Below are 18,934 nucleotides of genomic sequence, written 5' to 3' on the forward strand. Positions count from 1 at the left end.
TTCTCTCAAGGTCTCTACATCATAGTGTGCATCTTAGGAGCATTGTCTAGCTCAATTCTCGGAACACCATCAAGTTCGCCGGTGCCTAGCGGGTTTGAGGTGCTTCTACACGCTAGGAGGAAGTCGTTTTATCTTTGGGGGCAATACGTCATTCCGTGAGCACTAGCCGGGGCGTAATTTGTCTTGCGGAAAGAGGGCTTTCCTCGATTCGACTTATAAATTTGGTTTGCTTTATTTCCGTTATAATTTTCATTCCTCTTTTGTTGCAAGTTTCCTTTCGATTGTAATAGTTAGAGTACCGCCTGTACATAGCTTGGGAATTTCTTCCCACTATTTCTAACAAAATCCTCATTACTTAATTGCTAACTATAATTAAATAATAGTCATTAGATATTCTAACAAAATAACTATACAAAAATAAATAAACTTAGGGGTATTGGAGCCTAAGGGGAGTGTTATATTGCTAACTCTATACTTAATTGCTAACTATAATTAAATAATAGTCATTAGATATTCAAATCAATGGCCTAGATCATCAGCCACGAAATGTCAATATGATAAAAAACGTCAATAGGGGTATTAAGGTCAATTTACAAAAAACTTAGTTGTAACTAACTTTGAAAAATATCCCATAACTTTAAAACGCATATAACTTTTTCGATTTAAATTATTTTTCGCACAACATATATCAAATAAAAGATAATTTCATAAGGATTCTAACGATCTTACTTGCATATGTAAATACAATGCTCGTACAATGTCAATATGAAATTGTATTGACATTTTCATATCTTTGTGTTGATGTATTTCATACACTGTATTGACATTGTGTTTCTAAACCCAACATTTGATAGTTACTATTATCTTTTTAATATTAAAAAATGAAAAATGAAATTACACATGGAAAATTGTACACCACAAGATTTCTAAAATCCTATGTTCTTAAATTAGTTGTAGTTAGCAACTACATGATGAGTTAGTAATTGATCACTCCCCTGAAGCCTAATATATCACGAAACTTTCCAAACAATTTTTTTTTCACGAATTTTAAACTTGCCATTCAATATCGCGGACTTCAACCTAGGTGTTAATTTCCCATTGGCAACACATTGCGGCTTAATTTAAATTACGTGGACACTTTAACATAAGTATTTTTTAAAATGTATGAGTTGGCAAGTGTGACACGTCATTTTCTCTCTCTCTTCGTCTACACCTTCCTCCCTCCACACTCTGAAGTTATGTTTTCGTTTTCAGCTGATGTGTTCGGTTTTATGCATGATGTTTATGATCTGTTTTCGGTTTCCTTTCTATGTTGCATGTCTTAGCTCAAAAAGTGTCTAGTTCTATTTTGATTTTGTCAGATCTGATGTTCTATGTTTGAGAAATCTTAGGATGTTTAGATCTAGTAGTTTATGTTTCATTTCTGCATGATTATGGGTTAGTTTCCCGTTTACGTAGTCATAGCTTAGATTTTAAGAGTAGATCTAATTTTATGAGTTGTTATGAAGTTTCATCTTCCATAGCATTTCAGATCCGTTCTTTACTCAGTTTCCCATGTTGATTCATGTTGATTTTGTGAAGAAGATGACATTTTAAAAGTTTTTACTTATCGTACACTTTACAGGGTACTGACAGTCCCCCGTTTATTCTGTTTGTCCATTTATGGAAAGTCCAGTCGAGTCGCAGCCATCATCAAGTCGTGTCAAGCAAACAAATGCTAAACGCCCCATCTCTGTGGGATCGATTCTTACTTCCCTATACTAGTTAATAGTATTGTGGGTTAAGGTTTTGAAAATGCACTTTTTAGTTCTTTCATTCTTCTCACTCGAGTTGAATTTAAGTCGAGTTGATCAGCCTAAGTTTCCACTGGAGCCACTCACCGACATTTTTGCACGTAGCACTCGTATACAGGCTGGCTGGATCAGTTTGCCAATCTAACTTGTGTAGGCCACAAAGATATAATACCAAAAATGAAGAGAAGAAAAGAGAATGAAAATATGCGAGTTTTCAAACGCAGAACCCAACACGAGTCGCCCTCCTCAAGTGTGTTGATGTCGCGGGAAGAACATGGCCATTGAGTAACTGTCGGGTCACCCATCTGTCACCAACCGAAAACTACATTGACAAGTGCTGCCAATTTTCCACGAACGCAACCCAATGTAGCCAACCACGAAACACCAAGGATAACATCAATATTACGCAAAGGAAACACATAACAAGATAGGAGAAAAGTCTCTACCGCCAGCCAAACGGGTACATCGCGGCAGATCCCGGACACTCGAACTGTGGACCGGTTTCCCAATGTGACTGAGTAGGGAGCGGTCGTAATAGGCAACTGGAGTCGGTCTATGAGTTGGTCTGAAATGAAACAATGGCTTGCTCCACTGTCTACCGTAACCAAGACCTTATTGAGGTTGATGTCCCCAAATAACTTCATGGTATGGGATGTATCAAGCCCGTTGCAGGATAATTTCGAGAGCTGCAATTCCACATTCAACATATCATCTTCGTGTTCCTCGGATACTGGGTCATCGGAAAACGGTTCTTCGTCATTAGCGACAATGACATTGAGAGTCTTCGGGGGGGCTCCGGTGGGCGGAACCGAATTTGAGCCCACATTTAAAACATGTTCCGGCTGCTATATGCTTCTTATACTCATCGGAAGACATGTTTCGAAAACGTCGTTGGGAGGCAGTGTGAACCAGGACCCGACAGGGGAAGTGGTGAGGGTGTGAAACCCTTTGGGCTAGGGCGCAATGCCCTGTATGTGGAGGGCATAGGTGTCGGCGGTGGGGTCCCCGGCGTCGGATACCCAGCTAATTGGTCAAGTTGAAGGGCCATTTGAACCGCGTCTGAGTACGACATGATATTGGTTGCCTTCATGTGCATCCGAATCTCCGGGCGTAGAGTCGCCAAGAAAAATCCAAGATACTGATGGTCCGACAGGTCGGATATCTGGGCGAGGCGGGCCTCGAAGTCAACAACGAAATCGATGAGAGAGCCCTCTTGTCGTGTGGAGGTGAATGCCTCATAACTATCCAATGCCATCTTGTCACCGAAACGCTTCATTAGCTCTAGTCGAAAGTGATCCCACGTCAGAGAGGGAAGACGCCGACATAAGAGTTGGAACTACAATAAAGCCGGTCGGGCCAACGCATCCATAGCGACCCCAAAAATATTGCTCCGCACGAGCAAGCCAAGAGATAGAATCCGATCCATCGAATGTTGGCATGGAAAGAGTGGAGTTGCCCCCGGATGCTGTCACGTTCGGACCACCGCCATAAAAGTCTTGAGTTGAGACCCAATCGCTAAAATGCGGTCTTTCGTTAAAGAACACTGAATATTGAGTTTATCAACCAAAGCGGACAAAGCCGCGGTTGTCTTATCTAGGTCCCTAGCGACCTTCTCTAATCCGTCAAGTCGCGTGCCCGTATTACGGGTATTCACCATCATCACCGCACCAAATTAATAGACTAAAGGCACAGACCTGTAGCGGAGCACGAGTTGTGCTCGAGAATTATATGGGAAGAAATAAACTCCCACAAATAGATAGAACAGTTGATAAACTCCCACAAATAGATAGAACAGTTGATAAACTCCAGTAATGAAACGAAATAAATCCTCACAAGGAGGCCTACGATTCTAGATCGCCCAATACTAATTTTCACAAGATGATTTTCACCATTTTGGAGCATCAATATACAGACTTACAATATGAAAAAAATCTGCAACAAACTAAGAATATCTTCGACAACTTAAATTCAAATCTTCTAAACAAACAAACTAACTATCGTCGAGAGGGATGCGCTGCTGAGGAGAAAACGCGCCTGCTTCTTCTTCTTCTCTCTCCTCACTCCTCCGTCATTTTCTCTGGTTCGGTTGGCCAAACAACTTGGCGGTTCTCCCATTTGTAGACCCGCCATTCCGTACCAGAATAACAATACAAAAATAAATAAATTTAGCGTTATTGGAGCCTAATATATCACGAAACTTTCCAAACAATTTTTTTTCACGAACTTAATTTAAATTATGGGGACACTTTAACATAAGTATTTTTTTAGATGTATGAGTTGGCAAGTGAGACACGTCATTTTCTATCTCTGTTCGTCTACACCTTCCTCCCCACTCTTGCTGATGGATAGATCTTCAATTCCTGATTTTGAATTCCCTTTTGGAACTCCAAAAAGATAGGGAATTTTGGAGCGGGCAGCGCTGTGTGCTCGTAGAGTTCTTTGTTGAGAGCGCAGATGGGGAATTATTCATATGTTTTGACTTTGGAAATGATAAAACTACCAAAAGGATATAAGAAATGATTAAATACAATAAGAAATTATTAAAGTAATTAATTAGGTTATTTGTAATTAATAAAAACCATGTGGTTTCGTTAATAGCCGGCCAAATCCGTATGAACTTTCCGACAAGCCATGTAGGTTAAAATTGGCCACTTAATCTCTAAAATGGGAAATTAGCACCCAAGACGAAGTTGGTAATATTAGATGTCAAGTTTGATGGTTGTGAAAAAATCAAAATTTTTGGAAAATTTCGTGATACTCTCTCTATCCGCCATTAAGAGTCCCATTTCATCGCGGCACGAATTTTAAGAGATATTAAGAAAAGTGGGTTGAAAAAAGTTAGTGGAATGGAGGTCACACTTGTATATATTATTCTAAAATGAAATATGAGTGGAATGAGTTAGTGGAAGGTGAGACTCTATTACCATTTATGGTAAAAGTGAACCGAGACTCCTATTCGCGGACGGACTAAAATGAAAAAACGGGACTCCTATTCGCGGACTGAGGGAGTATTAGGTACCAATAAACCATAAATTTAAGGTAAAACACATCTTTAAGTCCTTGTACTTTGATTGTTTATTTCAATAGATCATTGTACAATTTTTTCGTTTTAGTAAATCCTTGTACTTTTGTATTCGATATATTCCAATCTTTATTTAACGGAACCGTTAACTTTTCCGTTATAAAATAACGCATCATATATTAATTATTTAAATATATTCCACCTAAAATCCTAATTGGAAAATATCAACATAACAAAAAAATTAAAAATAAAACCTAAAATGACGCACAAAGACGAAGAAATTTGTTGTTTGATTACAAGAGTCAGAACTCATTAAAGAATACTGATATATGCGTAGGTTATTTAATTAGTTTTAATATTAATTAATTTAATATTTGATTCCAATAATATAAATCCGTGAAATTCTTTTAAAGTTTTGGAATTTTTTAGGTTTAATTTTTGTTTTTGTTTTTATCTTTTTTTTAATATTTATGTTATGTTATATTTTTCAATTAGGATATTAGGTGGAATATATTTAAATAATCACTATATGATGTGTTATTTTATAACGGAAAAGTTAACGGTTTCGTTAAATAATGATTGAAATATATCAAATATAAAAATACAAGGACTTATTAAAACGGAAAAATTGTACAAGGATCAATTGAAATAAACAATCAAAGTATAAGGACTTAAGGATGTGTTTTACCTAAATTTAATGATCTGATGCATTGATATGTATGCATAAGGATGTATCTAGATTGCAAATAATACTCCCTACGTCCGTGAAATGTTGTCCAGTTTTGCCATTTCGGTCCGTCCGCAAAATGTTGTCCGCTTTGCTTTTTTCCATTTTTGGTAAATGGTCTCCGCTGTCCATTAACTCATTACACTCACATTTTATTATAAAATCAATATATAAATATGTGACTTACAATCCACTAAATTTTTCCACTCACTTTTCTTTACATTTTTTTAAAACTCGTGCCGAGTCAAACATGGACAATATTTCACGGACGGAGGGAATATTAAGATAAATATTTTACCATTAGATTTAGAAGTTAAAATAAGATCACGTAGATCAATTCTTCCCTCATTTGTGTTTACTTTCGGTCCTCGCTTTCTTTTTTAATCTTGTAACTTAAGTCCAAACCTAAAATCAAACAAATTAATTGTTTTCTTTAGCTTTTTCAGTAACTCGCTTCCTTGAGATTTCAATATCTAATAGTAGTATGTTGCATTGTACATTTGTTCTCGTGCAGAGAGTAGTGTTTTAAGGCTTTTTATTAATTGATTGTGCGAAACTAAACTGCTTATTTATACCGTAAAAATCACAACATCCACGTTAGTGATGCCCTTGGTCCCAATTTTAAGCGACAGAGGAATTTGGTAAAATATTGAATCGGATCAATTTCTAATTGAAACAATGTTGCAACTAGTACTATAATACTACATCTCAGTCCCACATATACAAATGACGAGTATATAATGGATAATTGTAGGTCAAAAAATCCAGCTACTTTAACTATATTTTCAACAATAAATGCTAAAAAAGAGGAGGAAGCAAATAATGGTACACTTATACAACCATGTTATATATATTGGTTGAAATAGCAACACAGCTTGTAATCACTGCAAGACTTATCATAATCGTGCCTACAATCTTGTCCCTCGCTGTAGAAATTCCATGAATATCTCTGGAAACAAGAATATTAAGCAGATATGATGATTGATCAAAACAGGAATAGTGTAGGAGAGTACTCCCTCCCCTCGTCCCATTTTATTTGCACTTTTTTATTTCGACTCGTCCCAAATTACTTACACTATTCTATTTTAAGTTAGAATAACTGTATTTAATTAATATTCCCTCATTCCCATAATAGATGGTACACTTGAGATTTTAGGTAGAGAGAGAAGATAGTATATTTATATTAATGTGAGAAGAAGCTTTTTCGAAAAAAAGAAATGTGACAACTTTTGTGGGACAAACTAAAAAGGAAAGTGTGACATCTATTATGGGACGGAGGGCGTAGTATATTAGAGTTAATTAAGTGATCTCTCATTACACTAATATAATTGCACTAAAAAATCAACCCCAAATTTACGACCTAAAATAGAAAATGCAAGTAAGATGAGACGTAGAGAGTATTTCATATACGAATGGAAATAAACGTTACCTCAATGCAACGGCACCGGGGAAAATGAAGGCGAGGCAGACGGCGGAAGTCGATCCCATGAACTGGAACAAGTACCAAATACTAGGAATAGCAATTGACAAAATGTAGGACAAAGCAGCCAAGGCAAGAGTGAGTGCAACAAATCTGTTGTTGTCCACGGCCAAATGAGGCTTCTTGGGGAAGAGGAACTCGTCGATGTTGGCCCTCAACGAGAAGTTCAAGAGCGGGAAGACGAGCATGAGGTGAAGCGCGTAGCTCAAACGAACAAGGTCGTTCAGCAACGAGCCTAAGCCTGAGCCTGAGCTCTGGTCGAAGTTGACTAGTATGTCGTCCATGGTTCCCTCCCCGAAAAGGAGGTAACCGAATATCCCGATAGCAAAGTAGATCGCAGCGCATAGTATAAGAGCGATTCTCACAGCTTTCATCATGTCAGAAGGCTTCCCTAGTTCCACTCCGATAGCATGAACTGAACAAATTAACAATTTATTTGAGTTTTTCTTTTTTTGAAGTTATTTCGAACATTTAGTGCCTGTTTGGTAGTCATGTTAAGATAACACAAGATAATTAGAGTAAGATGGGCATTAAGTGCATAACATAGGCCTTATCTTATCTACTACAAAACAATTAAATATAAATCATATATTTTGGTCTTATCTAAGCTGCCAAAAAATCACTAAGTAGTGTGTTGTGTGTGTTAGTTTCTGACCGTTAAAGTGGAAGGTGAAGGCCGTGACGATGACGGGGATAGCGGTGAAGAGATTGAAGAAGGAGACTCCACCGTCCAAGTCGGGAAGCCATCTTGGAGTCTGTGTTTCCCCTTGAATGAGGGCCGTGATGGCCATCACCGTGCATATTCCGACAAACACGAATGCTAGAAGCACTGATATTCCTGAACTCAGCCATAGTGATTCTGCAAACACATACATAAATTCCCCCGAATCAAGATCAAATAAGGTGGCGTTCGGTTCGTTACATAAACTAACTGTGAGATACAATATGTGATAAACCATAATAAAATATGTCCAAAACTAAATTAGCCGTAGGCTAAATTTGAGATAGACAATCTAAACTTGGTATCAAGAAGGCAGGCCAAACTTTTGAAAAAACACAATCGAACAAAAATAAAATTAATCATGACCTTTAAAACATGAAAACTGAATACCCCTAAGTTGATAAAAATGAGATAATTACAGCAAAAACTTCATACCTACACGACGATACAAGAGAAGCGGAAGCATGACAAAAACGGTTATGAAGAGGAGGGCGACGGCGCGTGTGTTCCACCAATGGACCCCGCACCATTCCTGCAAAACCCCCAAGTGATCCGCCCCGGTTCCCGACAGCACATCCCCTGTCACACACCACCAAATCTTACCTAATTGTCTCCAATTTTCAATTTTAGGATCAAACAAAGTTGTTACACAACATTCTTTCCTTTTTCTTTATTATTGATAAATGAACAGAAAAAAAACTAATTTAGAAAAAAGAAGTTGCTAACCGATGATTATGAGATACATGATGAGGCAACCAAGGTTGGTGATCATTACACATATCTGCACAGCGATGGCGCCGCAGCGGCCGAACGACTCCCTCATGAGTCCGGCGTAGGTCCGCGCCTCGCCGGAGTAAGTGAACCGCAACATGAACTCGACAGATATCTCCACCACTATGCCTATCAAAACAATCATCAAAAAGGCTGGAATAACACCGAGGACTTTGAGAGTGGCGGGAATGGACATGATCCCGGCGCCGATGATGCTAGTCGCCACGTTGAAGACGGCCCCAGGAAGCGATGGCCGCTTATTGGAACCATCTTGGTGGCGGTCCGGGAGGAGAGGGGCCTCAGCTCCGCCGGCTTCAATTATCGGACTCATTTTTCCTTGTGTGAGGAATTGGCAAGTGGTCCTTAATCATAAATAATTGTTGTCTACATTCATCTATTGGTTAGTGCTTTTCACCCGACCTATCCTTTTTTTGGTATTTACCCAGCCTATCATCGGTTCCAGTAACTAATCCCCACGCTAATTTGTAGGCATCCATTAAAAATGGATAAGTCAAATGTCACTTGACTACGCCCTTTAGATTGAAATTAAATGTTAAATTAATTAACCGAAAAAATAAAATAGATTAAATATAAAGTTAAAAAAGAATAAATTGAGTAAATTAGTAACTAATGAAATAAAAGATAGTAATCAGTGAGGTATGAATTGTACACAAATGATTCAAGGCCAAAAGCCAACAAAATTGATGGTGGAACATGACATTTCATATGTTAATAAAAATAATTTAACACAATGTTTTAGTAATAATGAAAGACTTTCCCCAAACAATAACTATAAAAAAGTAGTTTTCGATATTATGAAAAAATAGTTAATAAAATGAAGGGATATGTATGGAGATTTTAACTGATGAGTGGACAACGATTGATTTTTGAAGATGACAGCTTGGCACATTTTTATAATATAATTATAGAGATATAATAGGGATCTGGCAACAGTATTGTGTTCAAAAATCGGATGAATGTAGACGCAAATTGGAGTAAACGTGAATCATGTAAATACTTCATTCAATTACCTACCACTCGTTGATTGTCCCCTATTTCAGACCAGCCATTCTGCCTACCTGGTTAGGTAGCTAATTAACATTAGTAATAAATGTTAATTGAGAAGATTTATTTTTCATTTAACTCTTAGAAAAGGTAAACATATTTTTTTCAGAAAATAATAGTAAATTAAAAGAGAAGAAATCACGTTAAAAGATATTTACTTTTATATTTATTTTTTGTGTGGAGAAAAAGTTAATAGTCCTATATATCTTCTTAATTGAAGAAGGTATATTACCTTTCTAAATAAGTTTCTAACTTAAGAAGCATTTTATGGAGAGGTAAATATAATGTTATTTTTTGAGTTAAGTAAAGAGGAAATAAAAGTAGAAAGAATTTTTTTTTAAATGATACTTATATTTTTATTTTAAGAAATGTGTCATTTTGAATGATATCTTAAAAAAAAGATAATATATCATTTAAAATGGAACGAAAGAGTGGTTATTTTCTCTTTAGCTTTCTATTTAACCCTTAGAGATGCTCTGGTTTGATGGACATTGTCACTATATGTGATCTAAGTTCTCTATGGTTGATATTTGATTCACTTTTTATTAGCACTATGAATACCTGCAAATATACATAGTAGAAACAATATAGCTAAAGGTTAGTACCGGATATCGATCACGGGGAAAACAAACACAGACTGTCTATCCTCTACTAAAACTCAATTACTATATGGAAAACCGAAAGATTTGGAAATTTTTGAAAACAAAGAACAATTTGAAAGAAACAAACAACTAATTGCAAATAAATCACAGAGATAAAGTATAGAGATAAGGGAATTCCAGGGATGTGCGTTCACAGTTATGGTTATACAAATACCTACTACAACACCCTTGCACAGTTCTTACTTTGATAGAACAAGTCACCTAGCTTATGCTCATGCGATGCAAACGTTGATTACAAACATTAGGGTTGTCAATCCTAAATACGTAACCCCTAAAAGCTCCTAAGACCCTTGAAAAGTCCTCACTCTCAATTAACAGTGTCGTTTTAAAGGAAGCTAATTGTAGTGTCTATTAAGTGGATCTAACTCGCTAACCTCCTCTCATGATTATGTAACAAGTTATATTAAATCATCACAGAATGTGTCACTCAAACATGAAGCAATATCCATTAACTTGAGGAAGAAACAAAGTAAGAACAAAACGGATGTTAAATAGAAAGAGGAATTGTATAACCAAAGTCGTTACTAACACATTCCTAAAATCCTATGAGTTTAGTTACACATGATAGAATAAACCAAAAACATAGATTGTAAGGAAGACAATGAAAACATAAGAACTAAAGCAAATAGAACTCAAAGGTTGAATCCTTGTAGTCTTGATGTAAACTTGAATCCTTCTTAAACCCCTTGCTCAATGAAGTACTCTAACTTTTAAGCTATGGAAATATTTGGCAAAGAGAATATCCTTTTTGATGAAGCATTGGGAGGTATTTATAGGGAGAAAATCGCTCATCTTCAAATAAGGAAAATGGTTGCAAAATATGATAATCTTGGAGAGAAAGTAGGGCAAATCTGCTCGCCGTTTTTTCCCAGCGGTCGTTGTGGGTTGGTTTGAGGCTTCTGACTCTTGGGCAGCGGTCGCCTCGCACTTCCCAGCAGTCGCTAGGCGTGTCTTGTTCTTCATGCACAACCTTCCCGGAATGGGCCGCTACTGACTTAGCGGTTGTTGGGCACCAGCGGTCACCGGCAGTGTTGCAGCGGACCGCTGGACATGCAGAACAACTCCAAATTTCCAACTTCGCGTTTTGACTCCCTTTTTAGGCTCAATTATGCACATTTCTCACAAAACATGTCAAAATACCAAAATAGAAAAAATATGAAAATAATGAACATTTAATGTAACTTTGACATTCAAAACAGACCAAATAATGGCCTTAAAACAGTGCAAAATTCGATCGTATCAATATTTACTACCAAATGTATATAATGCACGTGTACATTTTAATTTCTTCACGTCTCGTCACTAAGGGTGTCCACAATAGGAGAGCCCGTGGCCCTACCCAGGCCACGAAACTTGGTCGGGCCACCAAAAAACTTGTCCACTCTAATAGTGGACATGCCCAAGCCACCAATTACTAATGTTTTTCATTTTTTGAGGTATTTTAATTTAAGTAGAATAAAAATTATAGGACTATAATAATTATAAAAAAATACATAATTTAATAAAAAAAAATTAAACCAAAATCTTCGTTGTATTATAGAAAGGGGTAAAATTATACAATGAAATTTTTAAAAAAACACTAAAAAACACCGAAAAAACACCGTCACCGCCGCCTACTCGGTGGCATCATCAGAATCCGCCGCTTCTTCTTCACCATCGCCATCGTCATCGCTGTCGCAGCCGCCGCTTCCTGCCACCTCAACCTCGACCTCAACCTCAGTATGAGGTCGTAGTACATCCTCTTGGTGCCCGGGTCGGTCGACTTCTCATACAAGGAAAAAGTATCCTGAAGTTGCTTCATCATCTCCACCTCCAGGTTGTTGGTCAACGCCGCCGCGGCCGGTGCTGTACGCGATGCAGACGCGCCCGCAGCAGAGAAATGGGAGGCGGATCTAGCGTCTCGGATTGTGGACTGCTGGCCCTGTGGACGTGGGCGCCGAGAGAGTGACGATGGGGGCTCCTCAAACACATCGTCGTTGAGGTCGAAGGGACGTGAGCCGCTACTACTGCTGTAGTTGTCGGAGACACCGAGTCTTGTACACTTCGCACCAGGAGCACTTTGTTCCTCGCAGATGGCTCTGAATTTTGGGGAGTCCCGCAGAACGAGGAATTCATCCCAGTAGCCGAACTTGGGGAAGCATTCAGTATTGTATAAGTGCATCGACAACGGTTTTGTGTCGGCTTCGCCGCGGCCGCTCTTAGCAGAGCGCATTTGGTTCTCGTATATGCCAATGAACCTCTTGAGGGCTTTAGTGATCCTGTCGAACTTCTTCCGGACCTGGTCGTGTGTACGCTCAGCACTGCCTGGCGGTTTGAATTCATTGTACACCGCCAGGACGCGCTTCCAGAAGCATACGTTGGTCTGATCCTTGTCAACTATGGCATCCTTCGTGACCGCGTCCCAGGCCCTGGCAATAGCAACGGACTCCGCCGATTTGTACAAAGTCCCCCGTCGACCGCCACCGGGGCTACTGCCATCGCCGTCACCGCCACCGCGGCCGCCACGACCGCAGCCTTGTTGCTCTCCATCGCGGCCGGCGCCTCGTGCACCGACGCCGCCTCGTCTCCCCCCACCAGAGCCTCCGCCTCTCCCACCGCCTCATCTCCCCATCTCCACACGTCCGGACGTCGAGGTCTCCAGTGTCCCCATCAATTCCTCCCATGTGAATCTATCAGATTCATCCAGAGGAGATTGGGTGGAATGTATTTGGGAGGATTGGAATTGAGAAGGGATGTCAGAACGCGGAAAATTGATCGCGTCCATGTTGGGTCGATAATCGCCCAACCCCGATTGGGGACGACCCACGTTCCTCTGCTGATGAGAGGAGGACTGGCCCCGATTTTGGGGTGTCTGTTGCCACGGCGCTGGCGATGGCAGACTCCACATCTGGGATGGAGGGGGGGTGGGACTCGATCTCCAGTGTTAAGGAGGTGGAAAGTTGTCGTATCCCGAATCTCCATAGCGCGAGGGAATTATCATCTGCACCTTGCATTTTGAGATTATAAAAATTGTAGAAAATGGTGTAAAATGTGTGTGAGGTAAAAATGTGTGGAATGAGGTATTTATAAATAATTTTCGAAATTATTAAAAAATAAAAAATAAAAAATAAAAAAATTGAAAAAGGGGGAGCTGCGGCTCTCGCCAAAGAGGCGCGGCCGAGCCGCCATCGTGGATCTCCCTTGGCCGCCGCCCCCGCGGCGGCGGCCCTCGGTGGCGCTAGCAATAGGGAGCTACAGCAGAGCCACACGCGAGCCAGGAGCCGCGGCTCCCCTATTGTGGTTACTGTAAATGGCTGCTTCCCAACTTCTAAACTTTTAATTTGTACATAGATGGATACAATTTGAAAACTTTTAAGAGACCCTTGTATGCATGGTTCAGTAAAATAAAATAATTTACTTTTTACTATAGTCATGAGAATTTTATTACTTGGAACATACTCCCTAATGTCCTCATCTCATTAGTCTTTGTCAGTTTGTCACCATTTTTCGTCCAATTACTCCACTAGTAATCACCATTTTGTCTTTTAGGATTCGACTATGATTTATTAAGTCTTATTAACAAAATTAATTAAATTATCTAAATTATCCTTACCCTCATATTCTACACACCAATGATTTAATTATCATTTCACTTACAAATGGTCTCTTTAAGTCTTATTAACAAAATTAATTAAATTATTTAAATTATCCTTACCCTCATATTCTACACATGTAGCATCCCGAAAATTTGTGACTTATTTTATTTTATATTTTTTGATGAGGATGTTGTTTTGGGAAATTCAATGATGAAATTTAATCTCTATGTGATTGAGTTAATTAAGTGAAATTAGTTGTTGTGAGTTATGTGGAATAACGTGATTAAATTTTCAATATGTGAATTAAATTAAATGGGATCATGCATAATTATTCTAGCCATTTTATTGGAATTTTTTGCCCTCCTATTTATTAGAAATAATACTTTCTTTCTTGGATTTAATTAATTATTTTGGGATATTTATCCAAATTAAATCCAAACCAAATTGTCCATATTTTATTCTGCATGATTTTCGACCCCTTGTCCATCCCTTGAAATTTTCAAAATTCTCCTATTAATTAGGAGAAGGAATTATTTTGTAAATTTAATTGGTACTTTTTTTTATTTCCTTCCTTGAATTAAAATCCAATTAAATCCTACCATATCTTGCCAAATCTCTCCATATCCTATTTTAATTAGGATTTGACTCTTTCCTTCTTTGAGACCTCATTATTTTCGCCCCTTATGCCTATTAATTACTTTGTGGGATTAATTTATTTGTTACCTATTTTGTGGGAGTCTTTTCCTACAAGAAATTACCAAATTTAAATCCTATTCCTATTCGATTTGAGGATTTAAGTATTTTTCCTTGATTTCTCTCATTATACAAGTCCCTTTTTATTTCCCCACTTGGAGATGCTTGAATTATTTTGTTACCTTATTTATGAAATACTCAATATCGTTTTACCTATTTTGTGAGTATCTTTCTCTCCAAGTAAATACCAAATAAATATCTATGCTAATTAAATAGCAATTTTCAAAAATTACTCTACATACTACACGCCTATTTTCCTTTTAATGGTGGGATTTATTCATTGCCCTCTATTTTATTCTTCCACAATTTTAATTGCTTTATTGTGGGATTTATCCTGGACTATAAATTAAAAGAGCCCTAACCCTAATCTTCATAATACACGCCTCTTTTCCTCCCTCTCCTCCCACACGTTTTTCCTTTCTTCCTCTCCTTCTCCACCAATCCTTCAACAATTCCTTGTTCTTGCATCATTGTGGAGTTGGAAATTCCAGATTCATCGAAGAATCGCATCATTCGTCATTCCTACCGATTGTTTTTCAAGATAAAGGTATACTTTGTTTCATCTTTCTCCTTCTTACCATTGAATCCATGTTTCTTGATCCCCTCATGCATATAGTGAGTGTAGAAATCGTAGATCTAAAAATTAATCGGTTGGGAAGGATGTTTGCATGAATATGTATGTGTGTGTGTGCGAGTTTGTGGGTGATTCAATGGTGAACATTAATTACCTTGAGATATTAACCCGCTGCTTAATTGTTTAATCGATTAAAACTTTTCTTTTGAAGCTTTGTTTAAGATGTTGTCTTTCATTGTTTTCCCCTTCTTCTTCCCCACTCCTTAGTCCCTTCCCTAGTCACGATTTCCCCATCTTTACTATCCTTAGTAAGGGCGGTCGTGACAAAGTGGTATCAGAGCTTCGTTCTTTCGCTCTGATCCGAGAGTGTTCTTTCAGATTAAGTCTAGATTAGTACCCCTATACTAAAAGTGTCATGAAGGCTCAACATCAGAAGCATCACGCTCAACCACAAGAAAGTGAGGTATGTTTTAAGTTATTGAAAGAATATGAAATCGATGATGTGATGATAAGGATGTTTTGGCAAGAGTATGCATGTGTATGAAAGTTATGTGTGAATATGACAATGTGATGGTGCTATTATGTTGAAACATGAGCATGAGTGACATGATGTTATAAATGTGTGTTATGTGAGACGGCCAAATTTCAGGACGAAATTTCTGTTAAGAGGGGAAGGATGTAGCACCCCGAAAATTTGTGACTTATTTTATTTTTTATTTTTTGATGAGGATGTTGTTTTGGGAAATTCAATGATGAAATTTAATCTCTATGTGATTGAGTTAATTATAAGAAATTAGTTGTTGTGAGTTATGTGAAATAATGTGATTAAATTTCCAATGTGTGAATTAAATTAAATGGGATCGTGCATAATTATTCTAGCCATTTTATAGAAATTTTCGGTCCTCCTATTTATTAGAAATAATACTTTCTTTCTTGGATTTAATTAATTGTTTTGGGATATTTTATCCAAATTAAATCCAAACTAAATTGTCCATATTTTATTCTACATGATTTTCGACCCCTTGTCCATCCCGTGAAATTTTAGAAATTTTCCTATTAATTAGGAGAAGGAATTATTTTGTAAATTTAATTGGGATTTATTCATTGACCTCTATTTTCCTTTTAATGGTGGGATTTATTCATTGACCTCTATTTTATTCTTCCACAATTTTAATTGCTTTATTGTGGGATTTATCCTAGACTATAAATTAAAAGAGCCCTAACCCTAATCTTCATAATACATGCCTCTTTTCCTCCCTCTCCTCCCAAACGTTTTTCCTCTCTTCCACAATTCCTTGTTCTTGAATCATTGTGGAGTTGTAAATTCCAGATTCATCGAAGAATCGCATCATTCTTCATTCCTACCGATTGTTTTTCAAGAGAAAGGTATACTTTGATTCATCTTTCTCCTTCTTACCATTGAATCCATGTTTCTTGATCCCCTCATGCATATAGTGAGTGTAGAAATCGTAGATAAAAAAATTAATCGGTTGGGAAGAATGTTTGCATGAATATGTATGTGTGTGTGCGAGTTTGTGGGTGATTCATTGGTGAATGCAATGTGTAAATAGGAAAACATGGTCGTGATGTCGTTTTTGAAGCATGAATATGTGTTGAAAGCATGAATATGTATGTGTGGATGAATGATACACAAACCCTAGTTTGTGAATGTTGAACATGAAAACTATTGTGTTCGTACAGTAGGTTCCAACGGGTTTTTGACCGATCAAACGATCTTATTTTGACATGTATTTTTAACTGAGTGAAATTTTAGGTGTCTTCTGGGTTGTGTCAAAATTTCAACCTCTTTTGACGAAAGATGAATGTTTAACGAATTTTTCAATTGAACTGCGCAGTCTTGTCAGAATTTGTATTCTCGTCCAGTGAGTTTCGTTTTTGTTTTGACCGACATAAAGATGTGATTTCGGTGTGGATTTATAACTGGATGAACCTTGATGTGTCTACTGTGTGGTGGCCAAATTTTAGCTTCAAATGATATCGGATGGAGTTTTAATGATTTTTAAAAAAACGACTGCGCTGTTCTGCCAGATTCATGTCTTGATTGAAATAGTCTTGTCGGCATGTTTTGAATGAAATACATGATACATGTGTGAGTAAGAACTTATCCTATGATGTGATTATGTGTTGCACGTTGATGTATGCCAAATGGTTTCGTTTCGTTTACGATGGTGAACGTTGGGATGGGCAATATAAGAAAATGATGAAAGGAACGATAGGGCATGCATGAGTAATGTGTTGATAGAAAACTGATTGTGTTGTATTATGTGGTTATCAAGTTGGTAAGGATTGTTGTGCGTACGTGGGTATGAAGAGCAAGGATTTCAATAAAGTTGTGAACCGTATTTGTAAGCAATCGAGGTGGGCTTTCTTTGCTAAAACTCTTTTACGTTTCAAAATTATGATATTGGAGTTATAAGGGTGGTTTAAAGTGTTATGTCATGCCATGATTGTTTTGATGTTGAGATTGTTGCCTGATGCCTAGTTCGTTTGAGCTTGCTCCGTTAGGCTATAGGGCTATGTGTGAAATTAATTCGAGTCTGAGTAGGGCCGCAAACCTTATCAGCCTGTGTACACAGATGGGATCGGGAGCCGTCCTTGCTAGTCGGCCGGTCTCGTGGGCAAATAGTGTGGCCACACTTTCGTCGCACTATGGTAAGAGGATGTGATTGATTGATTGATTGTGGAGAAAGTGGGGAGATTGTTTTGACTGGCCAGTCTACGAAAATGTTTTGTGATACTCGATGATATTCTTTTCTAAAATGTTAAAACTCGAGTTCACTATGGTATGGATGACATAACTTTTATCAAATATTTTGGCGTGTGACCACTGAGTATGTCAAGTACTCAGCCCTGCATATGTTTTCTTTATGTGCAGGTTGAGCGGTGATGTTGCGGCGGATGTTGAGTCGAGCCTTAAGAAATTCTGGATGCGTCGTGTCTTCATACATAGGCGTCTCCCTATGACTCCCTAGACACATTTATTTCGCTGCCTTGTTTCGAATCGTTCTTGATAAAGTCTTTCGTTTTACTCTACACTACTTTATGACATTAATTACCTTGAGATATTAACCCGCTGCTTAATTGTTTAATCTATTAAAACTTTTCTTTTGAAGCTTTGTTTAAGATGTTGTCTTTCATTGTTTTCCCCTTCTTCTTCCCCGCTCCTTAGTCCCTTCCCTAGTCACGATTTCCCCGTCTTTACTATCCTTAGTAAGGGCGGTCGTGACAAGACAGCAATAATTTAATTATCATTTCACTCACTAATGGACTCTCTTTTAAGAACGTTGCCTATGTCTCCTTATTTTACATTTAGATTGTATAAATTGGTTAAACATTTGTTGGTTGTGTGACTCTTTCCTCTGGACTCTAAGCAAGTTTCTTTCCAAGCCATGCATAGGACATATGCTAGCTGGTGGGAAAATTTTGAAATATATATTGGATGGGAACTTTAAGCTATGGCCTCTTCTATTCAACTAAGTCAGTCGTAATCATGAGTATATTTTCTGATGTTGATTTGGCGGGATGTTAATGAACACGGATTTTGCATGTTTTTAAGGCTTAGATTTGGTTCGTTTTTAATGTCAGTTATGCAAAATATGTTCTGTAATCGCATTATTTCTATATTTTAGTATTTTAACATATCTGTTGAGAAATGATTAAAAAAAGACTACTAAGAAAAAGAAAAAGGTACTCCCTCCGTCCCATAATAGATGTTACACTTTCTTTTTTAGTTTATCCCACAAAAGATGTCACATTTCCTTTTTTGGAAA

General features: G+C 37.7%; 1 protein-coding gene across 1 annotated transcript; it reads right to left on the reverse strand.

Moving 5' to 3' along the window:
* Positions 1-6,179: 6,179 nt before the first annotated feature.
* LOC121741980 (amino acid transporter AVT6C-like) lies at positions 6,180-8,945 on the reverse strand. Its single transcript, XM_042134975.1, has 5 exons — positions 8,470-8,945; positions 8,179-8,322; positions 7,678-7,881; positions 6,972-7,437; positions 6,180-6,491 (listed from the first exon to the last, which is right to left on the reverse strand). Exons 1-5 carry the CDS (start codon positions 8,843-8,845, stop codon positions 6,374-6,376), a joined length of 1,308 nt encoding a protein of 435 aa, XP_041990909.1. The 5' UTR covers positions 8,846-8,945; the 3' UTR covers positions 6,180-6,373.
* Between the last annotated feature and the right edge of the window lie 9,989 nt (positions 8,946-18,934).

The sequence above is a fragment of the Salvia splendens genome, chromosome 7 (assembly GCF_004379255.2).
Source record: "Salvia splendens isolate huo1 chromosome 7, SspV2, whole genome shotgun sequence".
Classification (NCBI taxonomy): Eukaryota; Viridiplantae; Streptophyta; class Magnoliopsida; order Lamiales; family Lamiaceae; genus Salvia; species Salvia splendens.

Coding starts and splice junctions, on each gene's coding strand:
- LOC121741980 (XM_042134975.1), bottom strand. CDS start 8,845: ATGAGTCCGATAATTGAAGCCGGCGGAGCTGAGGCCCCTCTCCTCCCG. Junction 7,882..8,178: donor TCTCTTGTATCGTCGTGTAG/GTATGAAGTTTT, acceptor ATGTGTTTGCAG/AATCACTATGGCTGAGTTCA. Junction 7,438..7,677: donor CTTCACCTTCCACTTTAACG/GTCAGAAACTAA, acceptor TAATTTGTTCAG/TTCATGCTATCGGAGTGGAA.